The sequence below is a fragment of the Astatotilapia calliptera genome, chromosome 7, assembly GCF_900246225.1.
Source record: "Astatotilapia calliptera chromosome 7, fAstCal1.2, whole genome shotgun sequence".
In the NCBI taxonomy this organism is placed as follows: domain Eukaryota; kingdom Metazoa; phylum Chordata; class Actinopteri; order Cichliformes; family Cichlidae; genus Astatotilapia; species Astatotilapia calliptera.
The window spans coordinates 55,272,767-55,289,523 of NC_039308.1; the positions used below are offsets into that span (position 1 = coordinate 55,272,767).

Sequence of the window (16,757 nt, forward strand, 5' to 3'; positions counted from 1 at the left end):
TTTGAATTTGCACTGGTGTATCAGTGACATCAGCACTACTGATGCTGTAAGAAATAGAGAGATATTTTTTAATGCGTATCTGCTCATTAGATTGTTTTATGTAGAAAAGAAGGCCAGCTTTGAGACTAGGTCACAGGCTGACAAGAAACTGCATGTTTTTTGTAGAGTATGAGCAACAGACAGAGTGAAACTAAGTTCAGACAGACCTTAGAAAGGGGAAGTTATTGCAAGCTGCACAGGAAGTTTTAGTGCACAGGCATATTAATAGATAAGACACAGAAAAGTGGAACTTTGCCATATGAGGAATGTTGGTATCGAAACTGTGTGACGTGTAAAGTACCAAAATAATATATGAGACATAGTTTATGATTCTAATGTTAGAGATCCTGCAACTGGCGTTTGGGCTGTGCAGGGGTCTCTCTCTTCCGGAAGATGATTGAATAAAAAGAAATATAGATGTTTTAATACACTATGAGTCGGTTTTCTCTGATCTATCATGGGGACAAAAGAAATAGATGTAATAGGCATAACCTCCCAGGTAATGTTTTTATTGTCTCCGCCTTAGCTTGACACACCTCCCCACGGTGCAGCCTCTCACCATTTAGTCGAATTGTAACCTGCACCGAAGACAAAGTCACCTGTGTGGCAGTCCCTTTCAAACAAGGATATGTATTTTACAAAGGGTCGTATGTTAAGAAATCTTTTTCTTACCTTGATGGTTTTGTTCCTTTCTTTTGCTCTTTGGAGATTTGGCTCTGAACAGTCACCGTCTGATCTGCAAATACCTCCTCAGTTCTCAGCTGATCTGCCTGGTTGTTCGACTATTATCACTGGTGATGTGAAAGGTAAGGAAGGTGAATTAGAAAGGCTTCTGTCATCCAGGAAAAAGAAGAATGTTTTTTCTGAGGACTTCTACATTAACGCAACAGTGAACTGTCAGGCTTACATTGAAAAAAGAGGTTTCATCACAGCTCCTCTCAGTGAGGAAGAGAAAGATTTCCCCATTGCATACTCCATGGTGATCCATGACAACATTGAGATGTTTGAGCGGCTTCTACGAGCTGTTTATGCTCCTCAGAACATTTACTGTGTACACGTGGACCAGAACTCCTCTGCATCATTCATGAAGGCTGTGGCTGCGATTGCTTCATGCTTTCCTAATGTGTTTGTAGCCAGTAAATTAGAAAGAGTGGTATATGCCTCGTGGTTCAGAGTACAGGCAGATCTGAATTGCATGAAAGATCTGCTAAATACTCACATCAACTGGAGGTACCTGCTTAACACCTGTGGGACAGACTTCCCCATCAAAACAAACAGAGAGATTGTGAGGGCACTGAAGCTTCTCAATGGGAGGAACAGCATGGAGTCCGAGGTGACTTCTGGCTACAAGAAAGGTCGTTGGCAGTATCACCACAATATCACAAAGAGTGTTATCAACACAAATGTGAGGAAAAGTGACCCACCAATCAGCATCCCCATGTTCTCAGGAAATGCCTACTTTGTGGTCACAAGAGCTTTTGTGGAACATGTGATGGAGGACAGAGAGGTTCAGAAGTTTCTGGAGTGGGAGAAGGACACATACAGCCCTGATGAGCACTTGTGGGCCACCCTGCAGAGGATGCCCTCTGTTCCTGGGTCAATGCCCCAAAATGGGAAGTATGACATGTCAGACATGCTAGCTTTGGCTCGGGCAGTGAAGTGGTCGTATTTAGCAGGAGATATGAATAAGGGAGCCCCATATTACCCATGCACTGGTGTTTACAGAAGAGCTATTTGTGTGTATGGAGCGGGTGACCTCCCATGGCTCCTGAAACAACACCACCTGTTTGCAAATAAGTTTGATCCAGAGGATGATGATGTTGCCATAAGGTGTCTGGAATCAGTGCTGCGTTTCAAAGCTTTAGGTCATGATCCACTGTCCACTAGGAAAATGTGACCATTGAGTAATACTTACAATGAATTAAAAGTGTCATTCATTATAAGTGAAGTTTGCGTTGTTTGTTGTAAGTAGAAAGTCCTTTCTAAGTTACACCCGTAGAAGATCCTGAGTTTTATTTTTGCCTTTAGTGGTTAAAAAGATAAGAATGTTGGGAGGTGTTGTAACAAAGCAAAGGGGTCTAATGCCTTGGTTTTTCAACAACTATGGAGAATTAGATTTTTTCAGATCAGCAATAATTTATACTAAAATGTCAGTCATGTAAATGTAAAATCCCGTGGCTGTCACTGTTCCTTGTCATTTTTGGTACTTCTTTCAAGCCTTCTTGTAGAGCTGTTAATAGTTTCTTGTCAGTGAAACCTGTAATTGCAGTGCCATCTAGTGGAGCTCAAGTATGGCAGAAGAGACACGCAAAGGTGAAAAACATTGCTTAAAGTATGTCTGTTAAACTTTCACAACAGATCATTTGAAATTCAAATCTTTTCTTTTTAAGTGTATTGTTTTTGTATTGTATTTTTTTTATATTGTATTTAAACAGAGGTTTCTCAAATTTTGTCCTTGCAATTACTAGGTAGTTAACTCAGCTCACATTGTCTCAAGCAAAAGTTTTAACCTAACTGAAAGCACATTTACTGCAGAACTACTGCATTAGGCTACATTTTTATTTCCATATAGACAATTAATAGCTGAGTGCACGTTGCCTTTTGTTTTTGTTCTTGTAAATTCTCATTTCCTGTTAAACATACTTTTGACCACTACAGAACTATTGTAGCGCAAAAACTATCTTGTTATTCCCAAAAATTTTGCATTACAAAAAAAAAAAAAAAAAAAAAAAAAAAAAAAAAAGATCTAAAACTAATAATAACAACAATAATAAAAGATACAAAGCAATCAGATTGGATCCATGGCTTTACTTTGAAGGAAATGAGAAAATAAAGACCTACATCCTTGGTTCAGATAGTTTCTTTCGCAAGTGTTCACCCCCAACAAGCAAAAACAGTACATTCAAGTGAGGGGCCAAAAAAAAAAAAAAAAAAGAAAAAAAAAGATCGAGAAAAAAAAAAAAAAAAAATAAAAACAAAGATTTCCTTTCCCCAGGCAGGATTTTAACAGAGAACATCAGCAGTGAACAGTGAACAAGATGCCATTAAACGTGTTCTATCCAATGCCACTCAGTGAGTCAGTGACCTAATACGCAGTTTAAAATCAGATCCATCATAAAAATATATTAATTTATTTCCTTTGACACCTTTTGAATATAAATATATAATTTTAAATGTAATAAAGTAGAACATGCATCAACCACTTGTAACAAGAGTGCCTCAAATAGTGTACATACACCAGTAGCTACAGGGAAACCAATGCGCTTAGTTTGACATGAGATACAGGAGTAAATAAAAAAGGATTAAAAAGTTTATGACAGCATGTGGACAAAGTGCTGCAGATCAAACTGGTTGACACAGAAATGCAGCACAAAAACAAAAAACAGTTCCAACATGTAACAGGCAGCATCATGTCAAAAAGGCACTTTCTTGATGCAAAGAAGCCTCCAGTCCCATCACCCAGAAAACAAACATGAATGGCTGCAGTCCTCAACATTCTTCACCGTTCCTTTCCACGTCTCGAAGCGTGAGCCAGGTCACTCCGGGACAGTAGCAGCTGCGCTCTCCGTTTTGCCGTGCATGTCCTGATCGATTCTGCACACAAGTTTAGTGGTCATTAAAACTGTACAAAATCTGTAACACTATCAAAATGGGATTTTTTGGTGTCAGGATTATTTCTATACACAGGAATGTATAAAAATGATCAGACTCACTAGACCAGTTTGCCCAAAAAAAAAAAAAAAAAAAATTTAAACCGCTAAAATATATACAAATCCCAATTTGTATATTGTATATACACATGTATATATTTTGTATACATGCAACTTCTTAAAATGTCTGATCAGTACAAAGATCAGTACCAGCTGTATCGTTAAAAGTTTCCTGTTTCCATTGAAAAGTGAAAAATTTCTACTTTGGCTTCTACTTTAGCAGTAAAAATACATTAAATATTGCCAGAAAAGCCTTTGTCTTGCTGAATACCATCTCTTCCTGAGTGGTCATTACTGAATCAACAATAAGCAGAATATTAAAACTGAAAGAAGTGGCAATTACCAAAAATCAGTGGGCAGCGGGTAAGCAGTGAGTCATGCAAAGAGCTGTGAGAATGAACAAACCGTGTGTTCAGTGAGAGCCAGTTACTAAACCATGTGAGGCCACGGCTGCAGTGCCACCAAAAACCACAGTGACTAAGGCGAGCTACTTCCTTACTTGACCCCATTCATTTGTACACACGAACAAACTTACCAAACACCAACCTCCTCAAAATAAGAGCCTGTTTTTCACAAGATAAATGCAAGTAAGTGCAACTTAATGCCCTGGCTTTTTTTACCTTAACAAGCAGCAACACATTCAGCTTCCTTGAAACCTTATCTTCATGTAGCTTGTGAAGTTATGACTTGTGACAGCAAGTATGAGCTGTGAGCAAGCACGCTCTGCGGCTTAAAAAAAACAAACAAAACTAAGTGCTGAATACAATTTTAAGGTAGCTTTGAGGTGATAAATGTAAATGCAATAGTCTTTTGGGGATGATCTTCACAAAAGTGGCTCAGAAAATCTATTTAGCTGGTTAAATAATCACCAAGTCACCTATTTTTTGGAGACCAAAAAATGTACTCTCAATCTGTTAATTAGGAAGGTAAATCCTGAATCAAATCAGATGAACATGTGGGGAGTTGAAGAGGAAAGCTGTTGATTCGGGACAAGCAGTAACTAAAAATCATCCAACTATGAAAATGAAAGAAAGTTAGGTGTCTTGGTGCATTTCTGAAAGCCAACTCATCATTTCTCTGTTAGTTTTATGAAATGCAGAAGATGCGGAAGCTGACCCTGGGTGAAAGTGCATATACCTTTTACGGCTTTTCCTATTTTTTTCCTCGTCAAACCTTAAGAAGGGGGCAGGGAAATCGGGTTAGGCAGAAGAAGAAACACACAGCCGACAGCAACCACACATCCAAAAGAGAAAAACATTTTACTGAGTTTCACTGAGTCAAGATGAGTTATTTGTGCTGCCTTTTTAAATGCCGTGACGATACAAGATTTGTCACGTGCAGAGCCTCAAAGAAGAAGACAGCATGAGTAATTTGTAGTGCAGCTCAATAATTATGCATATTAGCAAAGAAATGAAGACTACGATATTTAACAGCAGCTTATAGAATACTTACAAAACAACAACCTAAGCTGTGTATACACTGGAAGCAATATGTAGTGACGTGGCAATAAAACATTGCCATTGTAACATGGGATCATGCATATATGATGATGATAATAATAATAATAATCATAATAATAATAATAGTAATGCTTATGGGCTTTGGGCAGACTGTATCTCCTGTATAATGACGCAGTGTGCACATTTAGGTCAGTGGGACACAGCTAACTTACGGCCTACCCTTGCCACGAGGAAAACCACTATAATGCAACACAGACATCAGTGCTACAAACACCATACTTACTGTTTGATACAATCTGGTATGGACACATACTCCATTGGAACCAGGTCAGCAAGGTCTGACAAGCTGTACACGTACTTGATTTTCTGACTAAATTTGGAGCTGTGAAAAAGAAATCAGAAACATTCAGAATAAAGAGATTACACCACGAATGTCTTTGACTTGTGATTACCTTTTTACATTACAGTTACCTTATGAAAGGTTTGGTGAGTGCCAGCAGGGTGCGAATGAACCAAGAGGGGTGTACGATTATCAAGGATTTCAGATTCTTCCGTAGCCTGTACAGAAGAGTGAGGACAGGTGTTACGATCTGATGCTTATTTGTCTGAAGTGACCCAAATATCTATGTTCTCATATTGTCTGTCTTTTAAAAACCTGTTTTCCAAGTTGTGCAACTCACTCACCTCCTATCAATCTGCTGATAGCACTTTCTAAGCCAGCCAACAGTTGGCATCTTCTTACGAGAGGTCGCCCCGTTTAAATACACAATCATATAGTTCTCAGCAACCAAAAGCTCCAGTGTGCCAATGACGTACCTGAAACAAGAATATCGCATTTGACACAGCTCTCTAAAATGTGCGAAGGAACTAAATTTCAAATAAAAACTCACTTGAATAAATTCTCCATGATGTATCTGTAATTTGGCTGATTGCTCTCCGGCATAAAGCACACAGCAAACACAATTACGGCATTCAAACCGTCTCCATAGTAACCTGCAATGAGAGATTCAAACGCCACAAAGTCATTTTTAATATTTAAAAAAAAAAAAAAAAAAGGAATTCATACTGTGAATACACACAAGCTGATTGAATCATGTCAAACGTGTACCGGCAATACAGTTTATTCATCCACTGCTGCTACCAAAGAACCGATCGGATAAAATATGAGCCAATCATAACATTGTTTTGGGCTTACTGTGTCTATAAGATTAATTAGCATGCCATTTGTTCTTTGCTCTGGTGGGAGGAGCCAGACTATGGCTTTGATTGTGTCATCACTGGATTTAACCGTTAATGAAGCCATAATCTTGTGAATCAACGTTTTGTAAAAGTGTAACCTCTGTGATGAAAGCTTTTTAAGCCTCAAGCTGGGGCAGATATACCTAAGTGTCTTTGTTGTCAGATTTCACCGATGACTCTATAAATGTAGTTTTCATGTCCTGGCTGCAGCTGGAATTAAGATTAGGAATCACTCATAATTTATTTAGAGAGGCCCTTAAAAATAATACTTCTAATAAGTACAGTGAGATGCTGCCAAATTGTATGTAAAGTTTCAAGACTTGCTACTAGAGGTACTTCAATGGTACTGGCCTCCATGGCTGATGACTCTCTTGTAAGGTTCAATGGCCTTCATGTCCACTCTGTGTTCCTGGTCTCCAATACGAAGCATCTTCCAGCGTCGACTGTCTTCCCTCTCCTCTGAGGCCGAATACTCGTGAACTGACTCCACGCCTTTCTGTAGTAGTTCTGTGGGTTTTGGCTTAGGAAGATCATCTGAAGGAGAAGAGGCAAGTTAAACTAACAACTTGAATGCTGCAAACTTAACACATGATTCAAATCAGATTCCTTTTGGTCAAATGTGATACAATTTTGAGATCACTCGATAATTCGTATTTTAAATTTCAAATCATATGCACATTTATTTTCTTGCTTTAATCTTGTGTATCTTGAGGGATGTTCTTTCTCTGAATCAACACCAACATTCACATCCTCAATTCCATACGCTCACTTCACTTTTTCTGGGGAGAAAATTCATAATTTCCTGTAGGAAAGCAAAAGCAAAACACACTTCTACTGTAGAGTGCTGCATTTGCTCAAATGCCCAAGGATATCTGAGGATCGTTTGTAAGATTTACAGCATAGCTGCATGATGTGCAGAATGTCAAGTTCATCATGCAGACATCAAGGAAAGTACTCACATGATCACATGATATCAAGCATGCAACAAGCAAATCAAAACTTATGAAACCGTGAGATTAAATCAAACGGACAAACTTGAGTGTGTTTTCTGTGAAGAGGACCAAAATGTTCTTAATTTAATTTAATTCTAATTGTCTGGTCTCATGTCTTGTTTGATTTTGGAACAATATAACTTAATACAAGTTTAATTTAAGTTTTATGCTTAAGGCATTTACTCTTTTATTACTGTGTTAAGCAACTGCGGCAAATCAATTTTCGTGCAGAGATCAATGAAGTTTTCTTGTTCCAGTAGTTATTCTCTGAAATTTGAATGCTTTTAAATTGTGACTCACTGAATAACTGATAATCAAACAGGACAAAATGGCCAACAATTTCACCATTAAGTGATAACCTGCTATTGTTTACTCAAGCAGGAACAATTGAAAGAAAGGGGGAGATGAATCAAATATATTAAGTAAAAATGAAAAGGTATGAAATATGGTGGGGAGGAACAAACCAAACGAACAAAAATGAAAAACAAACAAAAAAACATCTTGATTTGTTTGAAAAATAAAAAGACAGCTGTCCAAAAGATCTTACCACAAGGAACAGAGAAACCTGTTGCTGGCCTGCAGCCTGTTTCCAGGCAGAGAATGGAAACAATTCTTCCAAGTGAAAAAGAGGAAGGCAGCAGTGTGGAAACAAAAAACAACAAAGCATATTTTAACCACACTGCAGGCAGTCAGCTGCCTAAGCAAACCTGTAAAAAATACAGGAAGAAAAAAAAAAAAAAAAACACATGGACGCAAGAACCCAGATATTAAAAAAAAAGACCGGAGAACTTCTGTTTGTTGTGAAAATAACATCCCAACTAGACCTCATCTAAAAGATGATGTGTAACATCTGCCTTTAAATAAGCAAAGTGAAACAATGAGGGTTAAAGGATAATACCAGAAGTACCAGACCAATATTTTTAATTATTTTTAATTCCTACCTTCCCATTCAAATTCATTGCTGTTGTCCGAGGGCGTGTCCATGTCACTGAGGTCTAGCTCTGTGCTTTCATCCAGCTCGTCAGAGAGAAGAGAACCTTCACTGCGGTCAAGAGTGAGACTGATGTCTGGAGCTGCAAGTTTTTTCTTAGTCTTCTTGCCATGATTCACTGCGTAGCCTAGGGTAGGATGTCAAATCAATAATGATTATACGGTCTACTGTGAGAACAGCTTTTTGAAAGGTTCAAGCTTTTTCAGGTCAGAGATAACACAGTGATTACATGTGGTGAGCAGTTCTTTTCTGGTGCGTCTCTTATTTAAGTAGGGATTGGAATCATGGGTTGGTAGGAAGAGGCATTTTAACCTATTGCATAGGCAGTATTCTTGTTGGTACTTATTTTAATGTGTGTGTGCATTTCAACTAAAAGTGAATGCAGGGCTTTTCATTTTGACAGTATTTTTAATGTGCAGTCTTACCAGTTTTCCTTATAAAAGAAATTATAAAAACTTTCTACTGCTAATACCAAAAAAGATCTATTTTAAATTGGTATTTAAAGACAGAAACGGAAGAGCAAATTTAAGAATTTATGGAGGGAAAATATCCAATAATAGTTAGAAATATGCACTAAAATATGCTATAAAAATTATTTTTTGAAACTGGCTCAGAGAAATTAGTCCATGTATTCATACTGGGGAAATGAAACTACTGTAATGCTCTATTTGGCAGATTATCCAAATCATCAGTAGCTTGTTCAGAATGCAACCAGAACCTTCACACATACTTGTAAATTTGAACATATTACCCAAATTTTGAAGTGCCCCCAGTTCAGTACGGAATTTACTTTAAAATGCTTCTATTAGTTCATAAAGCCCTCAATGGTTTGGCTGAACAGTAGATCTCTGACTTCCTCAGTATCTATAACCCAATTAGACCTCTCAGGCCATCAGGTGCAGACATTTTAATGGTTCCAAACATCTTGGATATTTGGCACACAGAGCAGCAGATGCAGATGGGGATCGAACCACCAACTACCTGATTAGTAGATTAGCCTGCTCTACCACCTGGCTGTAGCTCAGCACAAAGTGTGTGTGTTACCTTGTATTTCTTTGTCAAGTTTTTTTTATTTTTATCTTTTATGACATTGAGTTTACATGTCATGAAATGTGCTATATGAATAAAATTGAAATCGACATTAATGATATTGTTTATATACTCATAACAAAAAGGAAATCTCTTTTCCAAATTTCTATAGCAATGAAAGCAGAACTGACAATGCCAGGGATAATGATTACTAAAGTATTTAATTAGCTCCAGAGCCAGTTTAATACTATGCTTTGGTACTTCACAGAGCTTGTTTATGAAAAAATACTTTTCAAATACTTTGAAGTTCAGCCAACACTAATGTGAAGCTTGGCTGGTATAGAAATTAAGTGACACTTTCAACATTACAGTCTTTTAAAATGGAAATTTTGGTTTCAGCGAACATCATTCCACTGCAGCTTGGCAAAGAAATATCACGGTATAATTTGAAGCATGTGCGGTAACGATATATATATCGCGATATATTCTTTTCTTCTGTATAACGTATTTTTACACACCATTGGGCACACTTAAAATCATTTAATTTTCTCAAAGATCAACAGTGTGCCTTATGTATGAATTCTGGTTGTGGTTACCGACCTCAAACAGATTTTATGTAGTACATGGCGCGCAGAAATCTGTCAAAAATGTTTCAGTACGACTTTGGTAAGCTATGAAGGCGCACCGCTTGATGGATTGCCGGAGCATTACGGCTGCCGTAGTGAGGAGCCTTGCGGAGTAATCTGGGTCCAAAACTCTGTCTGCTTCAGGTCCCAAAGTCAAACAAACACTGAGAGTTAAAAACTGTCTAAATTCTTTCACCTTTAATAAAATGATCAGCGTTGCTGCTTTACCAGGTGTAATAATTACGTTTAACATCCAGGCATCCATGAAAACAGAATTTATTTTTAACAGAGTTAGAAGTTAGCAGGAATGTCACTACCCGATCCGTACCGGAAACCCGATCGGTACCCCGCATGCGCGAAAGGTTTCTACTTCCGGTCGTAGCGTTTTACGATAGTTATGGGTCAGAGTATCTGTTAAGATGTTAAGAATAACAAGTATATCTTAAAATGTTTGCAATAATGAAGCATTTCAGTACAATGTAGACAAAAACGAAAAATAAAAAGAAAGTTACGGATCAGGACTCCCCGATCCTTACTGCGCATGTGTAAAGTCTGACCGTACAAATCGGGTCTACCCGATCCGTACCGCGCATGTGCAGATGTTTTCTTTTTCTTCTGTTCGTTTAATGGCAGTTTACTCCCCAGTGTACGAGGATACCGCCACCTGCTGACGGAGCGAATAAACCCTATTATAGGGCAGCACGGTGGCACGGTGGTTAGCACTGTTGCCGCACAGCAAGAAGGTCCTGAGTTCAATTCCACCATCAGGCCGGGGTCTTTCTGTGTGGAGTTTGCATGTTCTCCCCGTGTTTGCGTGGGTTCTCTCCGGGTACTCCGGCTTCCTCCCACGGTCCAAAGACATGCAGCTTGTGGGGATAGGTTAATTGGATAATCCAAATTGCCACTAGGTGTGAATGTGTGAGTGAATGTGAGTGCGAATGGTTGTCTGTCCTTGTGTGTTAGCCCTGCGACAGACTGGCGACCTGTCCAGGGTGTACCCTGCCTCTCGCCCTATGACAGCTGGGATAGGCTCCAGCGCCCCCCGCGACCCTGAAAAGGATAAGCGGAAGCGAATGGATGGACAAACGTGTGTTAAATCTGATTTAGCGATAGTCGAGTGTGTTTATGCTTGTCTGTGAGGAGAGGATTGTTGGAATAGTGATGATGATGTGCGCTATCACTGTCAATTGTCAGTAAACACTTAATCTGGCTGATGAATCTACACGTGAGATATTACAAAGTCTGCATTATTAACTCTGTAATTAGGCGCCATTCTTCTTATTTTACGGCGCTGTTGCTCAATCGGGGGACGCTCTCTGTTGAGGAGAAAAGCATGAATTTCTTTGTATACGGATTATCCATTGTTTAAATGTCCCGGGCAGTCGAAAAGGAGGCAGAGCTGTTGAGAAATGCTAGGAGCTAACTGGGCGCTAACCGTATCATTCAAATATATTGAATGTCGCAATGTTGGCAAAGAGAGGAAGTGACGGAAGATTTGCGCATGCGGGGTGCCGATCGGGTTTCCGGTACGGATCGGGTAGTGACAAGGAAGTTAGCTCGCTAGTTTCCACCTAAACATGATATTGCATGTTCTGACTGAGAGATCTCTGAAAAATTCAAACGTACAGCTCTGCTGTCATTTCCAACATAAATGAAGACAGAAAACTAAACAGCAGTGACTTTGTAGGGTTACTGAAGTTGAGCTAGCTGGTATATAGTGATGTGCTACGTGATCGCTAGCAAAACAGCTACGTTAGCATAACATTAGCACAGTGAAGCTGAAGGATGGCTGTTAACTTTTTTCCACTCGATAAATGTTAACGTGAGGGTTTCTGGTGGTTAGGGACATATACAATCACATGTCGGGATGCTGTAAACGGACCAAACTTCAGTCAGGAGAACATCTGAGATAATCCATTCACAATACGAGGTTAGTCATTAATATACTGCAACAACATGGAATAGAGCAGCTGCGAGAGAATTCAGCAAAAATTAATCAATGGTACGGAAGTCTAGGAAGTGCAGTTTTTGGCTTTCCCCGTATTCCAAAAGTGCTTAGTCTCTTTGCTATTACCGTCGCTCGACATAATTTGCAGATGATATTGTTTGCAGCCGCTGCAATGCTTTCGACCAAAACAGGCGCAGCTTGATGACACCATCAACATTCGCTATCGCAGTAAAGTCAAAATCTCTACCGTTGGCCAATTTTATATTGTTTCTACCGTATACCTTTTATACCGCCCACCCCTACCTGAGAGGATTTTGTACTAAAAAGACCACGTCAGAAATTACTCTTTTGATTTGTAAAACTCAGACTGCTCAGGCCTCAGTTTCAGCTGAATGCACATGAATTGAAGATCAACCAGTATCTCTTTTAACTTCCATATGGCCATGTCCATTTTAAAATGCAAGAACTTTGTTCTTCAGTGTTCTGTTTTTGACTGTAGCAATGCAAAGAACAGTATTGTGTTTTCATTACCAGAGTTTCCTGCCTCAGAAGCTTCTGCAAAAAGCTCATCTTCAAGCTCCTCTTCCTCTGGGAGAGGCCTAAGATTCATACAAAAGATAATGATACATTCAACAGATTCACGGTTAATGGGACTTTGAAAAACCCAAACATGTGATGCAAAGCTATGAAGCATGATATAAGTGCGATTGAGACAGTACCGTGGAAAGTCCTCATCCTGCCACTCTTCCTTAAGTTCAACTCCTTCCATTCTGAGGCGGGCTTCTGTTGTGGCAACTGACTCTTGACGTTCAAGGCTGGGAATGAAAAGGGGAAAAAGGTTGAACAATCTGTTATGGTTAACAATCTCTAACTGCTTGATTGTTGTCTTGCACTTGAAAATGTATCAAGATCAGGAGGAGGGCAAGCGGAAATTATCTGTGAAATCCAAACGTGTAATTGGGCATCTTAAAACAATGACTTGTTTAGTCTTAAAATGATTAAGGGGAAAATGCAGACGCATTCCTGATGTGCTGAAAGTAAGGCAATTTTTGTCCTTGGGCTAATACATCATCAATTAAAATCTTCAAAAAGTCAGTGTATAATAGGTACACTTGGCTACACAAAAGCACATGAGCATACACTGTACGAATAAAGAAGGAAGAACATCTGCCATAATAACTGGATTTATTCGAAACAAATCAATTCAATTTTAAATTAATAAGCTGACAAGTAATTTTACTTAAGCTATACTAATGCAAAAGGTACCCAACAAACCCAAAAAACAAAACAGTCCTCTAATACTCAAAATGCTGCCAACTTAAAGAATCAATATACGTTTACAGGTCTGTAGGTCCAAAATAAGGGTTGGCATTTTTGAGTAATTTTTGACCCCCAAGAACTGTAAGGAGGTGAAAAATATCTTTGACCCTTACAATGAAGGCACCAGAGCCTGCAAGTATTGATTCACCCACCAATATTACTTATAATTGCAAAACTAAAATCTTCTTTACATATCACTACTATGCATGTGTCACATTCATGTTTATTAAAGGAAATAATATCTAAAATATTGAACTCATAAAATAACTAACTATTGGTATTGATCCTAAAAATCCTATATCTGTCAGGCTACGTTTTCATTGCCAACAAAGTAGAGCAACTGTAAAGTGTGGGGTAAAAAGATTATGGAGATAAAAGCATGTTTTTGGACTGTATATTCAATATTGTGGCTTTTAATGATTAAAGCAACCTAAAAGGAAGTTTATCCTCATTGCCTGTTTTCAATTAATAAAATGTCTTAACATGAGACAAAAGTAATCATATGAAATAGATGTTTGAAAATCTCAGTTTCAGTAGCTTCTTAAAAAGCTTACAAGCTTGTGCTAAGGGCTTAGTTTATAAACCGACTGCTCACCAGTGCAGACCAATGGTATCTGTATCCATGTTGTACCAAGCTCCCTTTGATGCATTAATCATATAGACTGCGGAATTTGTACTTCCAGACACACAAACATTCTGGGCATTCAGTATTCAACATTTCATAATATGTCAGTTTAGCTGTCTACTTGTACATGGTGCTAATCCTCACATTACATCTGAAATCCAACTGCTACAGGAATGTAGTTTCCTGAGAGGGAACCATTGCAATCAATGCAAATGGAAGCATATAGAAAGAAATTAGCTACATTAAAAAGTCAAAAGGAAAAGATGACAGAAATTTTAAAGGTGTAATTATTATACTGAGCACAATAGAGAACTGAATTAATATGATATCAGTGGGGGATGGTTCAACTATGGAAAAACTTTAAAGATGCAATGCTAATTTGTTTAAATAAAGCTCAAGGCAAAAGTAAATGTGTTACCAGTTAAGAAGTCATTTTTCATATTCATAATTTCAACATAAATGAAACAAATACAAGATTATTGTAAGTTTATCATTCTATCTACATTTATTTTTGCTGCGTTTTTCTGTTTTAGTTATGTGAAGGGTTGAAGTCTGTTACCATTCTTTATAGCTCCCTCCAAGTTAATATTCACAATACTTAGTTTAAAAATCCCTCAGGGGTGCAGAGCAAAGTGCACTAATGTCTGTAGAGAAAACCTTCAATTTCACATCTTAACAAGTTCAGAAGTTACCGTAGGCAAACCTTTGTAAATGACCAGTTTGGCTAAACTGAAACAGCTTTTTCAGAACTTAAGATCTGCAAAGTAATCTGATGGTCCTGAATTAGTTTTGGGATGGCTGGTTTCCAACAGTTTCTGGCAAGATGTTGAAAACAACTATTTTTAGAGCAAAGTACCAGTGCTACAAAGACGTAGATGAACTCTGAGGTTAAATGATGACATTTTTGGAAGTTAACTCCTGGACAAGCAATTTTCAAGATTACTGCAAAAAATGTAAAATAATAAATAAAAAACACACCTATAAGTACAATGTTTTAGAGTATCCACGCCATGTCAAGTTGCTTATTTTTTCCTGCATGAAAAAAACATTACTGACAAATATCTAATAAGAGAAATGGAATGAAGACACAAGAGTGATTGGCTCCCAGTAAGCAATATTTATTGACAATAATAGTTAAGGATAGGTGGCTTGTCAATTCTGAAATCCATAGCTTTGACACATCTTTCTGCAGAGGATCGATGTTGTGCTAAAAAGTGACTCCTGATTTTTCCATGTTTCTTTTTTAATATGTAATATGAATTTTTAATGTCAATGAGACTTTCAACCTGAATAAATAAAAGGACATAAAAGTCACTCTTCCAAAAACTGATTTCAGTTTCTACCCTATGACAGGGATGCTTTTCTGGCTGAAAATGACTTCATTCATGAGAGACATGTCTGAGATATATTTCACAGACTGTAGGCCAATGATACGACGCTCTTTGGCACGCCACCGGAGCCTATCCCAACTGACACAGGGCCGTCAGACTACGCTATAACCAATACAAAGGCAGATAAACAAACAGTCACATGTACACCTAGGTCCACTTTAGAACCACAGACAAAACTATCGTTTGACTCTGGGAGAGACTAAACCATATCTGTGCTAATTTTCTCATAGTTTGCTTCTATGTAAGGAAAACACAAAAATGTCTAAATACACACCTTCCAGTGGCTCCAGCTGGTGAGCGTGGCTGGGGAACGCTCACCGGGGTAGAGCTTTTTCCTCGTTGCTTCTGCACATTGTCTGGAGTCTTCCTTTCTTGTGGCGTACCGCTTGTTTTGGTTAGACTGTCTTGAAACTCCTCTTCGCCCTTTTCTGCAGCAGAAGCTGTGCTATTTTGCAATTCGTCTGTTTCCTCGTCATCGCCTTCTCCCGATACACCGGATGATGACGGGCTGGAAGTCTGTCTGTTTCCCAAATCCTCAAGAGTCCTCCTGGGTGTGACAGTATCTGGGCTGCTATTGTTCAAATTCATATTACTTACACCCTTCAGCACCGCTTCACTCTCAATCACATCCGATGCCATGTTTCTCGGTTGTCCCGGTGGTACAGCAGATCAGAGTTAAAGAGTCTGACCGTGAAACGCTTTAATCACCGTTCAGCTCCTTGACCAACTCAACCAGAAAGAAAAATCTGACTTACACAACTTCTTTGGAAGTTTGTGGCTAACAGGATAGCTCTCGTCTGCTGCACAGCTAGCCCAGAGACGTGGCGCTAGCAGCTAGCTATGCCAACTAACAGCATATCTCATTAACCAAACAGTGTCAAATATCACGCGAAGTCTACAGATAGTCACCTTTTCTAAATGCGTCACGGTGTTAACTCAAGAGTCCTAAAGAGTTCTAGCTTTGCAGAAGCATAGGTGCGCAGTTATCCTACTTATCAGTTTCCTTCCTTCCTTCCTCCAAGTCCAGAGGGCTCTCCGGTGGACGTAACACATTCAGTCAGGCTAGCTTTGGGGTTAGCAAAGTTTAGCCACGACAAAACAAGCTTTGTATTCCAATTAACGCTGTCTATGAGCCAAAAAAGAAATAATTCGGCAGTCATCAACTACAGCTCAACGTAAAGACAGTCTTTTCTTGGACCCATGTTAAATACAAAGACTACTTCCTTTTAATTTGCCGACACACGAACCTCGGCAACTAAACGGCAGAAGTTAACCGTTTGCTAACAACGCCTTGCTCTATCATAGATATGCATACAGTTTATGGTCAGCGGAGTTGCCAGTTGTGTTTCCTGCAGATTCTTCGGCATAAACGACACAGTTTGTGGTC

At 38.7% G+C, this 16,757-nt stretch overlaps 2 protein-coding genes across 7 annotated transcripts; one reads left to right on the forward strand and one right to left on the reverse strand.

The window, feature by feature from the left end:
* Positions 1–645: 645 nt before the first annotated feature.
* On the forward strand, positions 646–2,451 carry LOC113026775 (beta-1,3-galactosyl-O-glycosyl-glycoprotein beta-1,6-N-acetylglucosaminyltransferase 3-like). The gene has a single exon (XM_026175903.1). It carries the CDS (start codon positions 668–670, stop codon positions 1,934–1,936), a length of 1,269 nt encoding a protein of 422 aa, XP_026031688.1. The 5' UTR covers positions 646–667; the 3' UTR covers positions 1,937–2,451.
* Positions 2,452–3,020: 569 nt separating this feature from the next.
* Positions 3,021–16,757, reverse strand: bnip2 (BCL2 interacting protein 2). 6 transcript variants are annotated; one of them, XR_003272953.1, is made up of 12 exons: positions 15,645–16,756; positions 12,754–12,849; positions 12,566–12,633; positions 8,382–8,558; positions 6,800–6,982; positions 6,100–6,202; positions 5,894–6,025; positions 5,681–5,767; positions 5,493–5,591; positions 4,887–4,922; positions 4,370–4,472; positions 3,572–3,633 (listed from the first exon to the last, which is right to left on the reverse strand). XR_003272953.1 is itself a non-coding variant. In XM_026175909.1 (12 exons), exons 1-11 carry the CDS (start codon positions 16,007–16,009, stop codon positions 4,300–4,302), a joined length of 1,359 nt encoding a protein of 452 aa, XP_026031694.1. In that variant the 5' UTR covers positions 16,010–16,755; the 3' UTR covers positions 3,574–3,633; positions 4,285–4,299. The 6 variants fall into 6 exon arrangements, 4 of the variants coding, with proteins under 4 accessions (XP_026031691.1, XP_026031693.1, XP_026031694.1 ...); XR_003272952.1 differs by having other exon boundaries at positions 4,370–4,478; XM_026175909.1 differs by lacking the exon at positions 4,370–4,472 and adding an exon at positions 4,285–4,312 and having other exon boundaries at positions 3,574–3,633; positions 15,645–16,755.